A 17,290-nucleotide genomic window follows, 5' to 3' on the forward strand; every position below is an offset into this window, starting at 1 on the left:
GCACGATAGTTACAGTTAGATTGTCCACTCTGGATGCAGATGCATTGCCCACTGTGTTTCCGATCGATTGCCCACTCTGGTTACAGTCGGATTGGCCACTCTAGTTACAGTCGGATTGCCCACTGTTGTTACATTCAGATTGCCCACTGTGGTTGCAGTCGGATTGCCCACTGTGGTTGCAGACGGATTGCCCGCTGTGTTTACAGTCTGAATGCCCACTCTGGATGCAGTCGCATTGCCCACTCTGATTGCAGTCTGTTTGCCCACTCTGGTTGCAGTCTGATTGCCCACTGTAGTTACAGTCGGATTGCCCACTATGGTTACTGTCGGATTGCCGACTCTGGGTACTGTCGGATTACCAACTGTGGTTAGAGACTGATTGCCCACTGTGGTTAAAGTCATATTGCCAACTCTGGTTACAGTCGGATTGCCCACTGTAGTTACAGTCGGATTGCACACTGTGGTTACAATAATTTGTCCACTCTGGTTACAGTCGGATTTCCCAATCTGGGTACAGTCGGTTTGCCAAATGTGGTTACAGTCGGATTTCCCTCTCTAGTTACAGTCGGATTGCCCACTGTGGTTACAGTCAGATTGCCCACTCTGTTTACAGTCGGTTTGCCCACTCTGATTACAGTCAGATTTCCCACTCTGGTTATAGTCGGATTGCCCACTCTGGATGCAGTCGGTTTGCCCACTGTGGTTACAGTCAGATTTCCCACTCTGGTTACAGTCTGATTGTCCACTCTGGTTACAGTCGGATAGCCCACTCTGGTTGCAGTCGGATTGCCCACTGTGGTTACAGTCGGATTGCCCACTCTGGTTAGAGTCGGATTGCCCACTCTGGTTCCAGTCGCATTGCCCACTGTGGTTACAGCTTGATTGTCCACTCTGGCTACAGTCGGTTTGCCCACTCTGGGTACAGTTGGATTTCCAACTGTTGTTACAGTCGGATTGCCCATTGTGGTTAAAGTCATATTGCCAACTCTGGTTACAGTCGGATTGCTCACTCTGAAAACAGTCAGATTTCCCACTCTGGCTACAGTCGGATTGCCCACTGTGGTTATGGTCAGATTGCCCACTCTGGTTACAGTCGAATTGCCCACTGTGGTCACAGTCGGATTACCCACTCTGGTTGCAGGCTAATTGCCCACTGTGGTAAGAGTCGAATTGCCCACTCTGGTTACAGTCAGATTGTCCACTCTGGATGCAATCGGATTGCCCACTCGGATTGCAATCAGATTGCCCACTCTGATTACAGTCGGATTGCCCACTCTGGTTGCAGTCAGATTTCCCACTCTGGTTACAGTCGGATTCCCCACTCTGGTTACAGTCGGACTAACCTCTCTGGTTACATTCAGATTGCCCGCTGTCGTTACCGATGGAATGTCCACTCTAGTTACAGTTGGATTAACCACTCTGGTTACAGCCGGATTGCCCACTGTGGTTACAGTCAGATTGCCCACTCTGGATGCAATCGGATTGCCCACTCTGGTTGCAGTCAGATTGCCCACTCTGATTACAGTCGGATTGCCCACTCTGGTTGCAGTCAGATTTCCCACTCTGGTTACACCCGGATTGCCCAATGTGGTTACAATCAATTGCCCACTCTGGTTACAGTCACATTGTCCAATGTGGTTAAATTCAGATTGCCCACTCTGATTACAGTCAGATTGCCCACTCTGGTTGCAGTCGGATTGCCCACTGCCGTTACTGTCGGATTGCCCACTCTGATTGCAGTCAGATTGCCCACTCTGATTGCAGTCGGATTGCCAACTGTGGTTACAGTCAGATTTCCTGCTGTGGTTACAGTCGGATTGCCCACTCTCGTTACAGTTGGATTGCCCACTCTGGTCACAGTCAGATTGCCCACTGTAGTTAAAGTCAGCTTGCCCACTGTTGTTACAGTCAGATTGCCCACGCTGGCTGCAGTTGGATTACCCACTCTGGTTACAGTCGGATTGCCCACTCTGGTTACATTCGGATTACCCACTCTGGTTACAGTCGGATTGCTCACTGTGTTTACAGTCGGATTGCCCACTCTGGTTGGAGTCGGATAGCCCAATCTAGTTGCAGTCGGATTGCCCACTCTGATTACAGTCAGATTGCCCACTGTGGTTACAGTCGGATTGCCCACTATGGTGACAATAAGTTGTCCACTCTGGTTACAGTCGGATTGCCCAATCTGGGTACAGTCGGATTGCCAAATGTGGTTCCAGTCGGATTTCCCTCTCTGGTTACAGTCGGATTGCCCACTGTGGTTATAGTAAGATTGCACACTCTGGTTACAGTCGGTTTGCCCACTCTGATTACAGTCAGATTTCCCACTCTGGTTACAATCGGATTGTCAACTCTGGATGCAGTCGGTTTGCCGACTCTGGTTGCAGTCGGTTTTCCCACTCTGGTTACATTCGGACTGCCCACTCTGGTTGCAGTCAGATTGCCAGTCTCGTTGCAGTCGCATTGCCCACTGTGGTTACAGTCGGATTTCCCACTCTGGTTACAGTCGGATTGTCCACACTGATTACAGCCAGATTTCCATCTCTGGTTACAGTCGGATTGCCCACAGTGGTTACAGTCAAATTTCCCACTCTGCTTAGAGTCGGATTGCCCACTCTGTTTAAGGTCGGATTATCCACTCTGGTTACAGTCGGATTGCCCACTCTGGATGCAGTCGGTTTGCCGACTCTGGTTGCAGTCAGTTTGCCCACTCTAGTTACAGTCGGACTGCCCACTCTGGTTGCAGTCAGATTGCCAGTCTCGTTGCAGTCGCATTGCCCATTGTGGTTACATTCCGATTTCCCACTATGGTTACAGTCGGATTGTCCACACTGATTACAGCTAGATTTCCCACTCTGGTTACAGTCGGATTGCCCACAGTGGTTACAGTCAGATTTCCCACTCTGGTTACAGTCGGATTGCCCACTCTGGTTAACGTCGGATTATTCACTCTGGTTACAGTCGGATTAACCACTCTGGTTGCAGTCGGATTGCCCACTGTGGCTACAGTCAGATTGCCCACTCTGGATGCAGTCGGTTTGCCAACTCTGGTTACAATCGGATTGCCCACTCTGGTTACAGTCGGATTGCCCACTCTGGGTACAGTCGGATTGCCAACTGTGGTTACAGTCGGATTGCCCACAGTGGTTAAACTCATATTGCCACCTCTGGTGACAGTCGGATTGCCCAGTCTGATTTCAGTCAGATTTCCCACTCTGGTTACAGTCGGAATGCCCACTGTGGTTACAGTCAGAATGCCCACTGTGGTTACCGTCGGATTGCCCACTGTGGTTACAATAAGTTGTCCACTCTGGTTACAGTCGGATTGCCCACTCTGAAAACAGTCAGATTTCCCACTCTGGGTACAGTCGGATTGCCAACTGTGGTTACAGTCGGATTGCCCACAGTGGTTAAACTCATATTGCCACCTCTGGTGACAGTCGGATTGCCCAGTCTGATTTCAGTCAGATTTCCCACTCTGGTTACAATCGGAATGCCCACTGTGGTTACAGTCAGAATGCCCACTGTGGTTACCGTCGGATTGCCCACTGTGGTTACAATAAGTTGTCCACTCTGGTTACAGTCGGATTGCCCACTCTGAAAACAGTCAGATTTCCCACTCTGGTTACAGTCGGATTGCCCACTCTGGTTAGAGTCGGATTATCCACTCTGGTTACAGTCGGATTAACCACTCTGGTTACAGTCGGATTGCCTGCTGTGGTTACAGATGGATTGTCCACTCTGGTTACAGTCGGATAAACCACTCTGGTTACAGCTGGATTGCCCAGACTGGATAAAGTCAGATTGTCTACTCTGGATGCAATCGGATTGCCCACTGTGGTTACAATCAGTTGCCCACTCTGGTTGCAGTCGGATAGCCCACTCTGGTTACAGTCGGTTTGCCCACTCTGGTTACAGTCGGTTTGCCCACTGTGCTTACAGTCAGATTGCTCACTGCAGTTACAGTCAGATTGCCCACTCTGGTTACAGACAGATTTCCAAATCTGGTTACAGTCTGATTGTCCACTCTGCTTACAGTCGGATAGCCCACTCTGGTTGCAGTCGGATTGCCCACTGTGGTTACAGTCGGATTGCCCACTCTGGTTAGAGTCGGATTGCCCACTCTGGTTCCAGTCGCATTGCCCACTGTGGTTACAGTCTGATTGTCCACTCTGGCTACAGTCGGTTTGCCCACTCTGGGTACAGTTGGATTGCCAACTGTGGTTACAGTCGGATTGCCCATTGTGGTTAAAGTCATATTGCCAACTCTGGTTACAGTCGGATTGCCCACTCTGAAAACAGTCGGATTTCCCACTCTGGCTACAGTCGGATTGCCCACTGTGGTTACGGTCAGATTGCCCACTCTGGTTACAGTCGAATTGCCCACTGTTGTCACAGTCGGATTACCCACTCTAGTTGCAGTCTAATTGCCCACTGTGGTAAGAGTCGAATTGCCCACTCTGGTTACAGTCAGATTGTCCACTCTGGATGCAATGGGATTGCCCACTCTGGTTGCAGTCAGATTGCCCACTCTGATTGCAGTCGGATTGCCCACTCTGGTTGCAGTCAGATTTCCCACTCTGGTTACAGTCGGATTGCCCACTCTGGTTACAGTCGGACTCACCACGCTGGTTACAGTCAGATTGCCCGCTGTCGTTACCGACGGAATGTCCACTCTGGTTACAGCCGGATTTCCCACTGTGGTTACAATCAATTGCCCACTCTGGTTTCAGTCACATTGTCCACTGTGGTTACAGTCAGATTGCCCACTCTGATTACAGTCAGATTGCCCACTCTGGTTGCAATCGGATTGCCCATTGCCGTTACTGTCGGATTGCCCACTCTGATTGCAGTCAGATTGCCCACTCTGATTGCAGTCGGATTGCCAACTGTGGTTACAGTCAGATTTCCCACTCTGGCTACAGTCGGATTGCCCACTGTGGTTACGGTCAGATTGCCCACTCTGGTTACAGTCGAATTGCCCACTGTGGTCACAGTCGGATTACCCACTCTGGTTGCAGTCTAATTGCCCACTGTGGTAAGAGTCGAATTGCCCACTCTGGTTACAGTCAGATTGTCCACTCTGGATGCAATTGGATTGCCCACTCTGGTTGCAGTCAGATTGCCCACTCTGATTACAGTCGGATTGCACACTCTGGTTGCAGTCAGATTTCCCACTCTGGTTACAGTCGGATTGCCCACTCTGGTTACAGTCGGACTAACCACTCTGGTTACAGTCAGATTGCCCGCTGTCGTTACCGACGGAATGTCCACTCTGGTTACAGTCGGATTAACCACTCTGGTTACAGCCGGATTGCCCACTGTGGTTACAGTCAGATTGCCCACTCTGGTTACAGTCAGAGTGTCTACTCTGGATGCAATCGGATTGCCCACTGTGGTTACAATCAATTGCCCACTCTGGTTACAGTCACATTGTCCACTGTGGTTACAGTCAGATTGCCCACTCTGATTACAGTCAGATTGCCCACTCTGGTTGCATTCGGATTGCCCACTGCCGTTACTGTTGGATTGCCCACTCTGATTGCAGTCAGATTGCCCACTCTGATTGCAGTCGGATTGCCCACTGCCGTTACTGATCGGATTGCCCACTCTGATTGCAGTCACTTTGCCCACTCTGATTGCAGTCGGATTGCCAACTGTGGTTACAGTCAGATTTCCTGCTGTGGTTACAGTCGGATTGCCCACTCTCGTTACAGTTGGATTGCCCACTCTGGTCACAGTCAGATTGCCCACTGTAGTTAAAGTCAGCTTGCCTACTGTTGTTACAGTCAGATTGCCCACGCTGGCTGCAGTTGGATTATCCACTCTGGTTACAGTCGGATTGCCCACTCTGGTTACATTCGGATTGCCCACTCTGGTTACAGTCGAATTGCTCACTGTGTTTACAGTCGGATTGCCCACTCTGGTTGGAGTCGGATAGCCCAAACTAGTTGCAGTCGGATTGGCCACTCTGAATACAGTCAAATTTCCCACTTTGGTTACAGTCGGATTGCCCACTCTGGTTACATTCGGATTGCCCACTCTGGTTACAGTCGGATTGCTCACTGTGTTTACAGTCGGATTGCCCACTCTGGTTGGAGTTGGATAGCCCAATCTAGTTGCAGTCGGATTGCCCACTCTGATTACAGTCGGATTGCCCACTCTGGTCACAGTCAGATTGCCCACTGTAGTTAAATTCAGATTGCCCACTGTTGTTACAGTCAGATTGCCCACTCTGGTTGCAGTTGGATTACCCACTCTAGTTACTGTGGATTGCCCACTCTGGTTACATTCGGATTGCCCACTCTGTTTACAGTCGGATTACTCACTCTGGTTACAGTCGGATTGTCCACTGTGGTTACAGTCGGATTGTCCACTGTAGTTACAGTCATATTGCCAACTCTGGTTACAGTCGGATTGCCCACACTGATTACAGTCAGATTTCCCACTCTGGTTACAGTCGGACTGCCCACTGTGGTTACATTCAGATTGCCCATTCTGATTACAGACAAAATGCCCATTCTGGTTGCAGTCGGATTGCCCACTGTAGTTGCAGTCGGATTGCCCACTTTGATTGCAGTCGGATTGCCCACTCTGGTTGCTGTTGGATTGCTCACTGTGGTTACAGTCAGAGTGCCCGCTGTGGTTACAGTCGGATTGCCCACTCTGGTTGCAGTCGGATTGCCCACTATGGTTACAGTCGGATTGCCCACTCTGGTTACAGTCGAATTGTCCACTGTGGTTAGAGTCGGATTGTCCACTGTGGTTACAGTCATATTGCCAACTCTGGTTACAGTCGGATTGCCCACACTGATTACAGTCAGATTTCCCACTCTGGTTACAGTCGGATTGCCCACTGTGGTTACAGTCGGATTGCCCACTCTGGTTACAGTCGAATTGTCCACTGTGGTTAGAGTCGGATTGTCCACTGTGGTTACAGTCATATTGCCAACTCTGGTTACAGTCGGATTGCCCACTCTGATTACAGTCAGATTTCCCACTCTGGTTACAGTCGGATTGCCCGCTGTGGTTACAGATGGATTGTCCACTCTGGTTACAGTCGGATTAACCACTCTGGTTACAGCCGGATTGCCCACTCTGGTTAAAGTCAGATTGTCTACTCTGGATGCAATCGGATTGCCCACTGTGGTTACAATCAGTTGCCCACTCTGGTTACAGTCGGATAGCCCACTGTGGTTGCAGTCGGTTGCCCACTCTGGTTGCAGTCGGATTGCCCACTCTGGTTACAGTCGGTTTGCCCACTCTGGTTACAGTCGGTTTGCCCACTGTGTTTACAGTCAGATTGCTCACTGTAGTTACAGTCAGATTGCCCACTCTGGTTACAGTCGGATTGCCCACTGTGGTTACAGTCAGATTTCCCACTCTGGTTACAGTCTGATTGTCCACTCTGGTTACGGTCCGATTGCCCACTCTGGTTACAGTTGGATTGCCCACTCTGGATACAGTCCGATTGTCCACTGTGGTTACAGTCGGATTGCGCACGATAGTTACAGTTAGATTGTCCACTCTGGATGCAGATGCATTGCCCACTGTGTTTACGATCGATTGCCCACTCTGGTTACAGTCGGATTGGCCACTCTAGTTACAGTCGGATTGCCCACTGTTGTTACATTCAGATTGCCCACTGTGGTTGCAGTCGGATTGCCCACTGTGGTTGCAGTCGGATTGCCCGCTGTGTTTACAGTCTGAATGCCCACTCTGGATGCAGTCGCATTGCCCACTCTGGTTACAGTCGGATTGCCCACTGTGGTTACAGTCAGATTGCCCAGTCTGATTGCATTCGGATTGTCCACTCTGGTTGCAGTCGGATTGCCCACTGTGGTTACAGTCAGATTGCCCACTCTGGTTACAGTCAGATTGTCCACTCTGATTGCAGTCTGTTTGCCCACTCTGGTTGCAGTCTGATTGCCCACTGTAGTTACAGTCGGATTGCCCACTATGGTTACTGTCGGATTGCCGACTCTGGGTACTGTCGGATTACCAACTGTGGTTACAGCCTGATTGCCCACTGTGGTTAAAGTCATATTGCCAACTCTGGTTACAGTCGGATTGCCCACTCTGATTACAGTCAGATTGCCCACTGTAGTTACAGTCGGATTGCACACTGTGGTTACAATAATTTGTCCACTCTGGTTACAGTCGGATTTCCCAATCTGGGTACAGTCGGTTTGCCAAATGTGGTTACAGTCGGATTTCCCTCTCTAGTTACAGTCGGATTGCCGACTGTGGTTACAGTCAGATTGCCCACTCTGTTTACAGTCGGTTTGCCCACTCTGATTACAGTCAGATTTCCCACTCTGGTTAAAGTCGGATTGCCCACTCTGGATGCAGTCGGTTTGCCCACTGTGGTTACAGTCAGATTTCCCACTCTGGTTACAGTCTGATTGTCCACTCTGGTTACAGTCGGATAGCCCACTCTGGTTGCAGTCGGATTGCCCACTGTGGTTACAGTCGGATTGCCCACTCTGGTTAGAGTCGGATTGCCCACTCTGGTTCCAGTCGCATTGCCCACTGTGGTTACAGTCTGATTGTCCACTCTGGCTACAGTCGGTTTGCCCACTCTGGGTACAGTTGGATTTCCAACTGTGGTTACAGTCGGATTGCCCACTCTGAAAACAGTCAGATTTCCCACTCTGGCTACAGTCGGATTGCCCACTGTGGTTACGGTCAGATAGCCCACTCTGGTTACAGTCGAATTGCCCACTGTGGTCACAGTCGGATTACCCACTCTGGTTGCAGGCTAATTGCCCACTGTGGTAAGAGTCGAATTGCCCACTCTGGTTACAGTCAGATTGTCCACTCTGGATGCAATCGGATTGCCCACTCGGATTGCAATCAGATTGCCCACTCTGATTACAGTCGGATTGCCCACTCTGGTTGCAGTCAGATTTCCCACTCTGGTTACAGTCGGATTCCCCACTCTGGTTACAGTCGGACTAACCTCTCTGGTTACATTCAGATTGCCCGCTGTCGTTACCGATGGAATGTCCACTCTAGTTACAGTTGGATTAACCACTCTGGTTACAGCCGGATTGCCCACTGTGGTTACAGTCAGATTGCCCACTCTGGATGCAATCGGATTGCCCACTCTGGTTGCAGTCAGATTGCCCACTCTGATTACAGTCGGATTGCCCACTCTGGTTGCAGTCAGATTTCCCACTCTGGTTACACCCGGATTGCCCAATGTGGTTACAATCAATTGCCCACTCTGGTTACAGTCACATTGTCCACTGTGGTTAAATTCAGATTGCCCACTCTGATTACAGTCAGATTGCCCACTCTGGTTGCAGTCGGATTGCCCACTGCCGTTACTGTCGGATTGCCCACTCTGATTGCAGTCAGATTGCCCACTCTGATTGCAGTCGGATTGCCAACTGTGGTTACAGTCAGATTTCCTGCTGTGGTTACAGTCGGATTGCCCACTCTCGTTACAGTTGGATTGCCCACTCTGGTCACAGTCAGATTGCCCACTGTAGTTAAAGTCAGCTTGCCCACTGTTGTTACAGGTCAGATTGCCCACGCTGGCTGCAGTTGGATTACCCACTCTGGTTACAGTCGGATTGCCCACTCTGGTTACATTCGGATTACCCACTCTGGTTACAGTCGGATTGCTCACTGTGTTTACAGTCGGATTGCCCACTCTGGTTGGAGTCGGATAGCCCAATCTAGTTGCAGTCGGATTGCCCACTCTGATTACAGTCAGATTGCCCACTGTGGTTACAGTCGGATTGCCCACTATGGTGACAATACGTTGTCCACTCTGGTTACAGTCGGATTGCCCAATCTGGGTACAGTCGGATTGCCAAATGTGGTTCCAGTCGGATTTCCCTCTCTGGTTACAGTCGGATTGCCCACTGTGGTTATAGTCAGATTGCACACTCTGGTTACAGTCGGTTTGCCCACTCTGGATGCAGTCGGTTTGCCGACTCTGGTTGCAGTCGGTTTGCCCACTCTGGTTACATTCGGACTGCCCACTCTGGTTGCAGTCAGATTGCCAGTCTCGTTGCAGTCGCATTGCCCACTGTGGTTACAGTCGGATTTCCCACTCTGGTTACAGTCGGATTGTCCACACTGATTACAGCCAGATTTCCATCTCTGGTTACAGTCGGATTGCCCACAGTGGTTACAGTCAAATTTCCCACTCTGCTTAGAGTCGGATTGCCCACTCTGTTTAAGGTCGGATTATCCACTCTGGTTACAGTCGGATTGCCCACTCTGGATGCAGTCGGTTTGCCGACTCTGGTTGCAGTCAGTTTGCCCACTCTAGTTACAGTCGGACTGCCCACTCTGGTTGCAGTCAGATTGCCAGTCTCGTTGCAGTCGCATTGCCCATTGTGGTTACATTCCGATTTCCCACTATGGTTACAGTCGGATTGTCCACACTGATTACAGCTAGATTTCCCACTCTGGTTACAGTCGGATTGCCCACAGTGGTTACAGTCAGATTTCCCACTCTGGTTACAGTCGGATTGCCCACTCTGGTTAACGTCGGATTATTCACTCTGGTTACAGTCGGATTAACCACTCTGGTTGCAGTCGGATTGCCCACTGTGGCTACAGTCAGATTGCCCACTCTGGATGCAGTCGGTTTGCCAACTCTGGTTACAATCGGATTGCCCACTCTGGTTACAGTCGGATTGCCCACTCTGGGTACAGTCGGATTGCCAACTGTGGTTACAGTCGGATTGCCCACAGTGGTTAAACTCATATTGCCACCTCTGGTGACAGTCGGATTGCCCAGTCTGATTTCAGTCAGATTTCCCACTCTGGTTACAGTCGGAATGCCCACTGTGGTTACAGTCAGAATGCCCACTGTGGTTACCGTCGGATTGCCCACTGTGGTTACAATAAGTTGTCCACTCTGGTTACAGTCGGATTGCCCACTCTGAAAACAGTCAGATTTCCCACTCTGGTTACAGTCGGATTGCCCACTCTGGTTACAGTCGGATTGCCTGCTGTGGTTACAGATGGATTGTCCACTCTGGTTACAGTCGGATAAACCACTCTGGTTACAGCTGGATTGCCCAGACTGGATAAAGTCAGATTGTCTACTCTGGATGCAATCGGATTGCCCACTGTGGTTGCAGTCGGTTGCCCACTCTGGTTGCAGTCGGATTGCCCACTCTGGTTACAGTCGGTTTGCCCACTCTGGTTACAGTCGGTTTGCCCACTGTGCTTACAGTCAGATTGCTCACTGTAGTTACAGTCAGATTGCCCACTCTGGTTACAGTCAGATTTCCCAATCTGGTTACAGTCTGATTGTCCACTCTGGTTACAGTCGGATAGCCCACTCTGGTTGCAGTCGGATTGCCCACTGTGGTTACAGTCGGATTGCCCACTCTGGTTAGAGTCGGATTGCCCACTCTGGTTCCAGTCGCATTGCCCACTGTGGTTACAGTCTGATTGTCCACTCTGGCTACAGTCGGTTTGCCCACTCTGGGTGCAGTTGGATTGCCAACTGTGGTTACAGTCGGATTGCCCATTGTGGTTAAAGTCATATTGCCAACTCTGGTTACAGTCGGATTGCCCACTCTGAAAACAGTCAGATTTCCCACTCTGGCTACAGTCGGATTGCCCACTGTGGTTACGGTCAGATTGCCCACTCTGGTTACAGTCGAATTGCCCACTGTTGTCACAGTCGGATTACCCACTCTAGTTGCAGTCTAATTGCCCACTGTGGTAAGAGTCGAATTGCCCACTCTGGTTACAGTCAGATTGTCCACTCTGGATGCAATGGGATTGCCCACTCTGGTTGCAGTCAGATTGCCCACTCTGATTGCAGTCGGATTGCCCACTCTGGTTGCAGTCAGATTTCCCACTCTGGTTACAGTCGGATTGCCCACTCTGGTTACAGTCGGACTCGCCACGCTGGTTACAGTCAGATTGCCCGCTGTCGTTACCGACGGAATGTCCACTCTGGTTACAGCCGGATTTCCCACTGTGGTTACAATCAATTGCCCACTCTGGTTACAGTCACATTGTCCACTGTGGTTACAGTCAGATTGCCCACTCTGATTACAGTCAGATTGCCCACTCTGGTTGCAATCGGATTGCCCACTGCCGTTACTGTCGGATTGCCCACTCTGATTGCAGTCAGATTGCGCACTCTGATTGCAGTCGGATTGCCAACTGTGGTTACAGTCAGATTTCCTGCTGTGGTTACAGTCGGATTGCCCACTCTCGTTACAGTTGGCTTGCCCACTTTGGTCACAGTCAGATTGCCCACTGTAGTTAAAGTCAGCTTGCCCACTGTTGTTACAGTCAGATTGCCCACGCTGGCTGCAGTTGGATTACCCACTCTGGTTACAGTCGGATTGCCCACTCTGGTTACATTCGGATTGCCCACTCTGGTTACAATCGGATTGCTCACTGTGTTTACAGTCGGATTGCCCACTCTGGTTGGAGTCGGATAGCCCAATCTAGTTGCAGTCGGATTGCCCACTCTGATTACAGTCAGATTGCCCACTGTGGTTACAGTCGGATTGCCCACTATGGTGACGATAAGTTGTCCACTCTGGTTACAGTCGGATTGCCCAATCTGGGTACAGTCGGATTGCCAAATGTGGTTCCAGTCGGATTTCCCTCTCTGGTTACAGTCGGATTGCCCACTGTGGTTATAGTCAGATTGCACACTCTGGTTACAGTCGGTTTGCCCACTCTGATTACAGTCAGATTTCCCACTCTGGTTACAATCGGATTGTCAACTCTGGATGCAGTCGGTTTGCCGACGCTGGTTGCAGTCGGTTTGCCCACTCTGGTTACAGTCGGACTGCCCACTCTGGTTGCAGTCAGATTGCCAGTCTCGTTGCAGTCGCATTGCCCACTCTGGTTACAGTCGGATTTCCCACTCTGGTTACAGTCGTATTGTCCACACTGATTACAGCCAGATTTCCATCTCTGGTTACAGTCGGATTGCCCACAGTGGTTACAGTCAAATTTCCCAGTCTGGTTAGAGTCGGATTGCCCACTCTGTTTAAGGTCGGATTATCCACTCTGGTTACAGTCGGATTGCCCACTCTGGATGCAGTCGGTTTGCCGACTCTGGTTGCAGTCGGTTTGCCCACTCTAGTTACAGTCGGACTGCCCACTCTGGTTGCAGTCAGATTGCCAGTCTCGTTGCAGTCGCATTGCCCATTGTGGTTACAGTCGGATTTCCCACTATGGTTACAGTCGGATTGTCCACACTGATTACAGCTAGATTTCCCACTCTGGTTACAGTCGGATTGCCCACAGTGGTTACAGTCAGATTTCCCACTCTGGTTACAGTCGGATTGCCCACTCTGGTTAACGTCGGATTATTCACTCTGGTTGCAGTCGGATTGCCCACTCTGGGTACAGTCGGATTGCCAACTGTGGTTACAGTCGGATTGCCCACAGTGGTTAAACTCATATTGCCACCTCTGGTGACAGTCGGATTGCCCAGTCTGATTTCAGTCAGATTTCCCACTCTGGTTACAATCGGAATGCCCACTGTGGTTACAGTCAGAATGCCCACTGTGGTTACCGTCGGATTGCCCACTGTGGTTACAATAAGTTGTCCACTCTGGTTACAGTCGGATTGCCCACTCTGAAAACAGTCAGATTTCCCACTCTGGTTACAGTCGGATTGCCCACTCTGGTTAGAGTCGGATTATCCACTCTGGTTACAGTCGGATTAACCACTCTGGTTACAGTCGGATTGACCGCTGTGGTTACAGATGGATTGTCCACTCTGGTTACAGTCGGATTAACCACTCTGGTTACAGCCGGATTGCCCAGACTGGATAAAGTCAGATTGTCTACTCTGGATGCAATCGGATTGCCCACTGTGGTTACAATCAGTTGCCCACTCTGGTTACAGTCGGATAGCCCACTGTGGTTGCAGTCGGTTGCCCACTCTGGTTGCAGTCGGATTGCCCACTCTGGTTACAGTCAGTTTGCCCACTCTGGTTACAGTCGGTTTGCCCACTGTGCTTACAGTCAGATTGCTCACTGTAGTTCCAGTCAGATTGCCCACTCTGGTTACAGTCGGATTGCCCACTGTGGTTACAGTCAGATTTCCCAATCTGGTTACAGTCTGATTGTCCACTCTGGTTGCAGTCGGATAGCCCACTGTGGTTACAGTCGGATTGCCCACTCTGGTTAGAGTCGGATTGCCCACTCTGGTTCCAGTCGCATTGCCCACTGTGGTTACATTCTGATTGTCCACTCTGGCTACAGTCGGTTTGCCCACTCTGGGTACAGTTGGATTGCCAACTGTGGTTACAGTCGGATTGCCCATTGTAGTTCCAGTCAGATTGCCCACTCTGGTTACAGTCGGATTGCCCACTCTGAAAACAGTCAGATTTCCCACTCTGGCTACAGTCGGATTGCCCACTGTGGTTACGGTCAGATTGCCCACTCTGGTTACAGTCGAATTGCCCACTGTGGTCACAGTCGGATTACCCACTCTGGTTGCAGTCTAATTGCCCACTGTGGTAAGAGTCGAATTGCCCACTCTGGTTACAGTCAGATTGTCCACTCTGGATGCAATGGGATTGCCCACTCTGGTTGCAGTCAGATTGCCCACTCTGATTACAGTCGGATTGCCCACTCTGGTTGCAGTCAGATTTCCCACTCTGGTTACAGTCGGATTGCCCACTCTGGTTAAAGTCGGACTAACCACTCTGGTTACAGTCAGATTGCCCGCTGTCGTAAGAGTCGAATTGCCCACTCTGGTTACAGTCAGATTGTCCACTCTGGATGCAATCGGATTGCCCACTCTGGTTGCAGTCAGATTGCCCACTCTGATTACAGTCGGATTGCCCACTCTGGTTGCAGTCAGATTTCCCACTCTGGTTACAGTCGGATTGCCCACTCTGGTTACAGTCGGACTAACCACTCTGGTTACAGTCAGATTGCCCACTGTCGTTACCGACGGAATGTCCACTCTGGTTACAGTCGGATTAACCACTCTGTTTACAGCCGGATTGCCCACTGTTGTTACAGTCAGATTGCCCACTCTGGTTACAGTCAGAGTGTCTACTCTGGATGCAATCGGATTGCCCACTGTGGTTACAATCAATTGCCCACTCTGGTTACAGTCACATTGTCCACTGTGGTTACAGTCAGATTACCCACTCTGATTACAGTCAGATTGCCCACTCTGGTTGCAGTCAGATTGCCCACTGCCGTTACTGTCGGATTGCCCACTCTGATTGCAGTCAGATTGCCCACTCTGATTGCAGTCGGATTGCCAACTGTGGTTACGGTCAGATTTCCTGCTGTGGTTACAGTCGGATTGCCCACTCTCGTTACAGTTGGATTGCCCACTCTGGTCACAGTCAGATTGCCCACTGTAGTTAAAGTCAGCTTGCCCACTGCTGTTACAGTCAGATTGCCCACGCTGGCTGCAGTTGGATTACCCACTCTGGTTACAGTCGGATTGCCCACTCTGGTTACATTCGGATTGCCCACTCTGGTTACAGTCGGATTGCTCACTGTGTTTACAGTCGGATTGCCCACTCTGGTTGGAGTCGGATAGCCCAATCTAGTTGCAGTCGGATTGCCCACTCTGATTACAGTCAGATTGCCCACTGTGGTTACAGTCGGATTGCCCACTATGGTGACAATAAGTTGTCCACTCTGGTTGGAGTCGGATAGCCCAATCTAGTTGCAGTCGGATTGCCCACTCTGATTACAGTCAGATTGCCCACTGTGGTTACAGTCGGATTGCCCACTATGGTGACAATAAGTTGTCCACTCTGGTTACAGTCGGATTGCCCAATCTGGGTACAGTCGGAATGCCAAATGTGGGTCCAGTCGGATTTCCCTCCTTGGTTACAGTCGGATTGCCAACTGTGGTTATAGTCAGATTGCACACTCTGGTTACAGTCGGTTTGCCCACTCTGATTACAGTCAGCTTTCCCACTCTGGTTACAATCGGATTGTCAACTCTGGATGCAGTCGGTTTGCCGACTCTGGTTGCAGCCGGTTTGCCCACTCTGGTTACAGTCGGACTGCCCACTCTGGTTGCAGTCGGATTGCCGGTCTCGTTGCAGTCGCATTGCCCACTGTGGTTACAGTCGGATTTCCCACTCTGGTTACAGTCGGATTGTCCACACTGATTACAGCCAGATTTCCATCTCTGGTTACAGTCGGATTGCCCACAGTGATTACAGTTAAATTTCCCACTCTGGGTAGAGTCGGAGTGCCCACTCTGTTTAAGGTCGGATTATCCACTCTGGTTACAGTCGGATTGCCCACTCTGGATGCAGTCGGTTTACCGACTCTGGTTGCAGTCGGTTTGCCCACTCTAGTTACAGTCGGACTGCCCACTCTGGTTGCAGTCAGATTGCCAGTCTCGTTGCAGTCGCATTGCCCATTGTGGTTACATTCCGATTTCCCACTATGGTTACAGTCGGATTGTCCACACTGATTACAGCTAGATTTCCCACTCTGGTTACAGTCGGATTGCCCACTCTGGTTAACGTTGGATTATTCACTCTGGTTACAGTCGGATTAACCACTCTGGTTGCAGTCGGATTGTCCTCTGTGGCTACAGTCAGATTGCCCACTCTGCATGCAGTCGGTTTGCCAACTCTGGTTACAATCGGATTGCCCACTCTGGTTACAGTCGGATTGCCCACTCTGGGTACAGTCGGATTGCCAACTGTGGTTACAGTCGGATTGCCCACAGTGGTTAAACTCATATTGCCACCTCTGGTGACAGTCGGATTGCCCAGTCTGATTTCAGTCAGATTTCCCACTCTGGTTACAGTCGGAATGCCCACTGTGATTAGAGTCAGAATGCCCACTGTGGTTACCGTCGGATTGCCCACTCTGGTTACAGTCGGTTTGCCCACTGTGCTTACACTCAGATTGCTCACTGTAGTTACAGTCAGATTGCCCACTCTGGTTACAGTCGGATTGCCCACTGTGGTTACAGTCAGATTTCCCAATCTGGTTACAGTCTGATTGTCCACTCTGGTTACAGTCGGATTGCCCACTCTGAAAACAGTCAGATTTCCCACTCTGGTTACAGTCGGATTGCCCACTCTGGTTAGAGTCGGATTATCCACTCTGGTTACAGTCGGATTAACCACTCTGGTTACAGTCGGATTGCCCGCTGTGGTTACAGATGGATTGTCCACTCTGGTTACAGTCGGATTAACCACTCTGGTTACAGCCGAATTGCCCAGACTGGATAAAGTCAGATTGTCTACTCTGGATGCAATCGGATTGCCCACTGTGGTTACAATCAGTTGCCCACTCTGGTTACAGTCGGATAGCCCACTGTGGTTGCAGTCGG

General features: G+C 50.5%; 1 protein-coding gene across 1 annotated transcript; it reads right to left on the bottom strand.

The window, feature by feature from the left end:
* Positions 1-6,263: 6,263 nt before the first annotated feature.
* LOC139266160 (oviduct-specific glycoprotein-like) lies at positions 6,264-6,944 on the bottom strand. The gene has a single exon (XM_070884003.1). The coding sequence runs from the start codon at positions 6,942-6,944 to the stop codon at positions 6,264-6,266; it is 681 nt and encodes a 226-aa protein (XP_070740104.1).
* Positions 6,945-17,290: the final 10,346 nt, after the last annotated feature.

This window comes from Pristiophorus japonicus, chromosome 6, assembly GCF_044704955.1.
Source record: "Pristiophorus japonicus isolate sPriJap1 chromosome 6, sPriJap1.hap1, whole genome shotgun sequence".
Classification (NCBI taxonomy): domain Eukaryota; kingdom Metazoa; phylum Chordata; class Chondrichthyes; family Pristiophoridae; genus Pristiophorus; species Pristiophorus japonicus.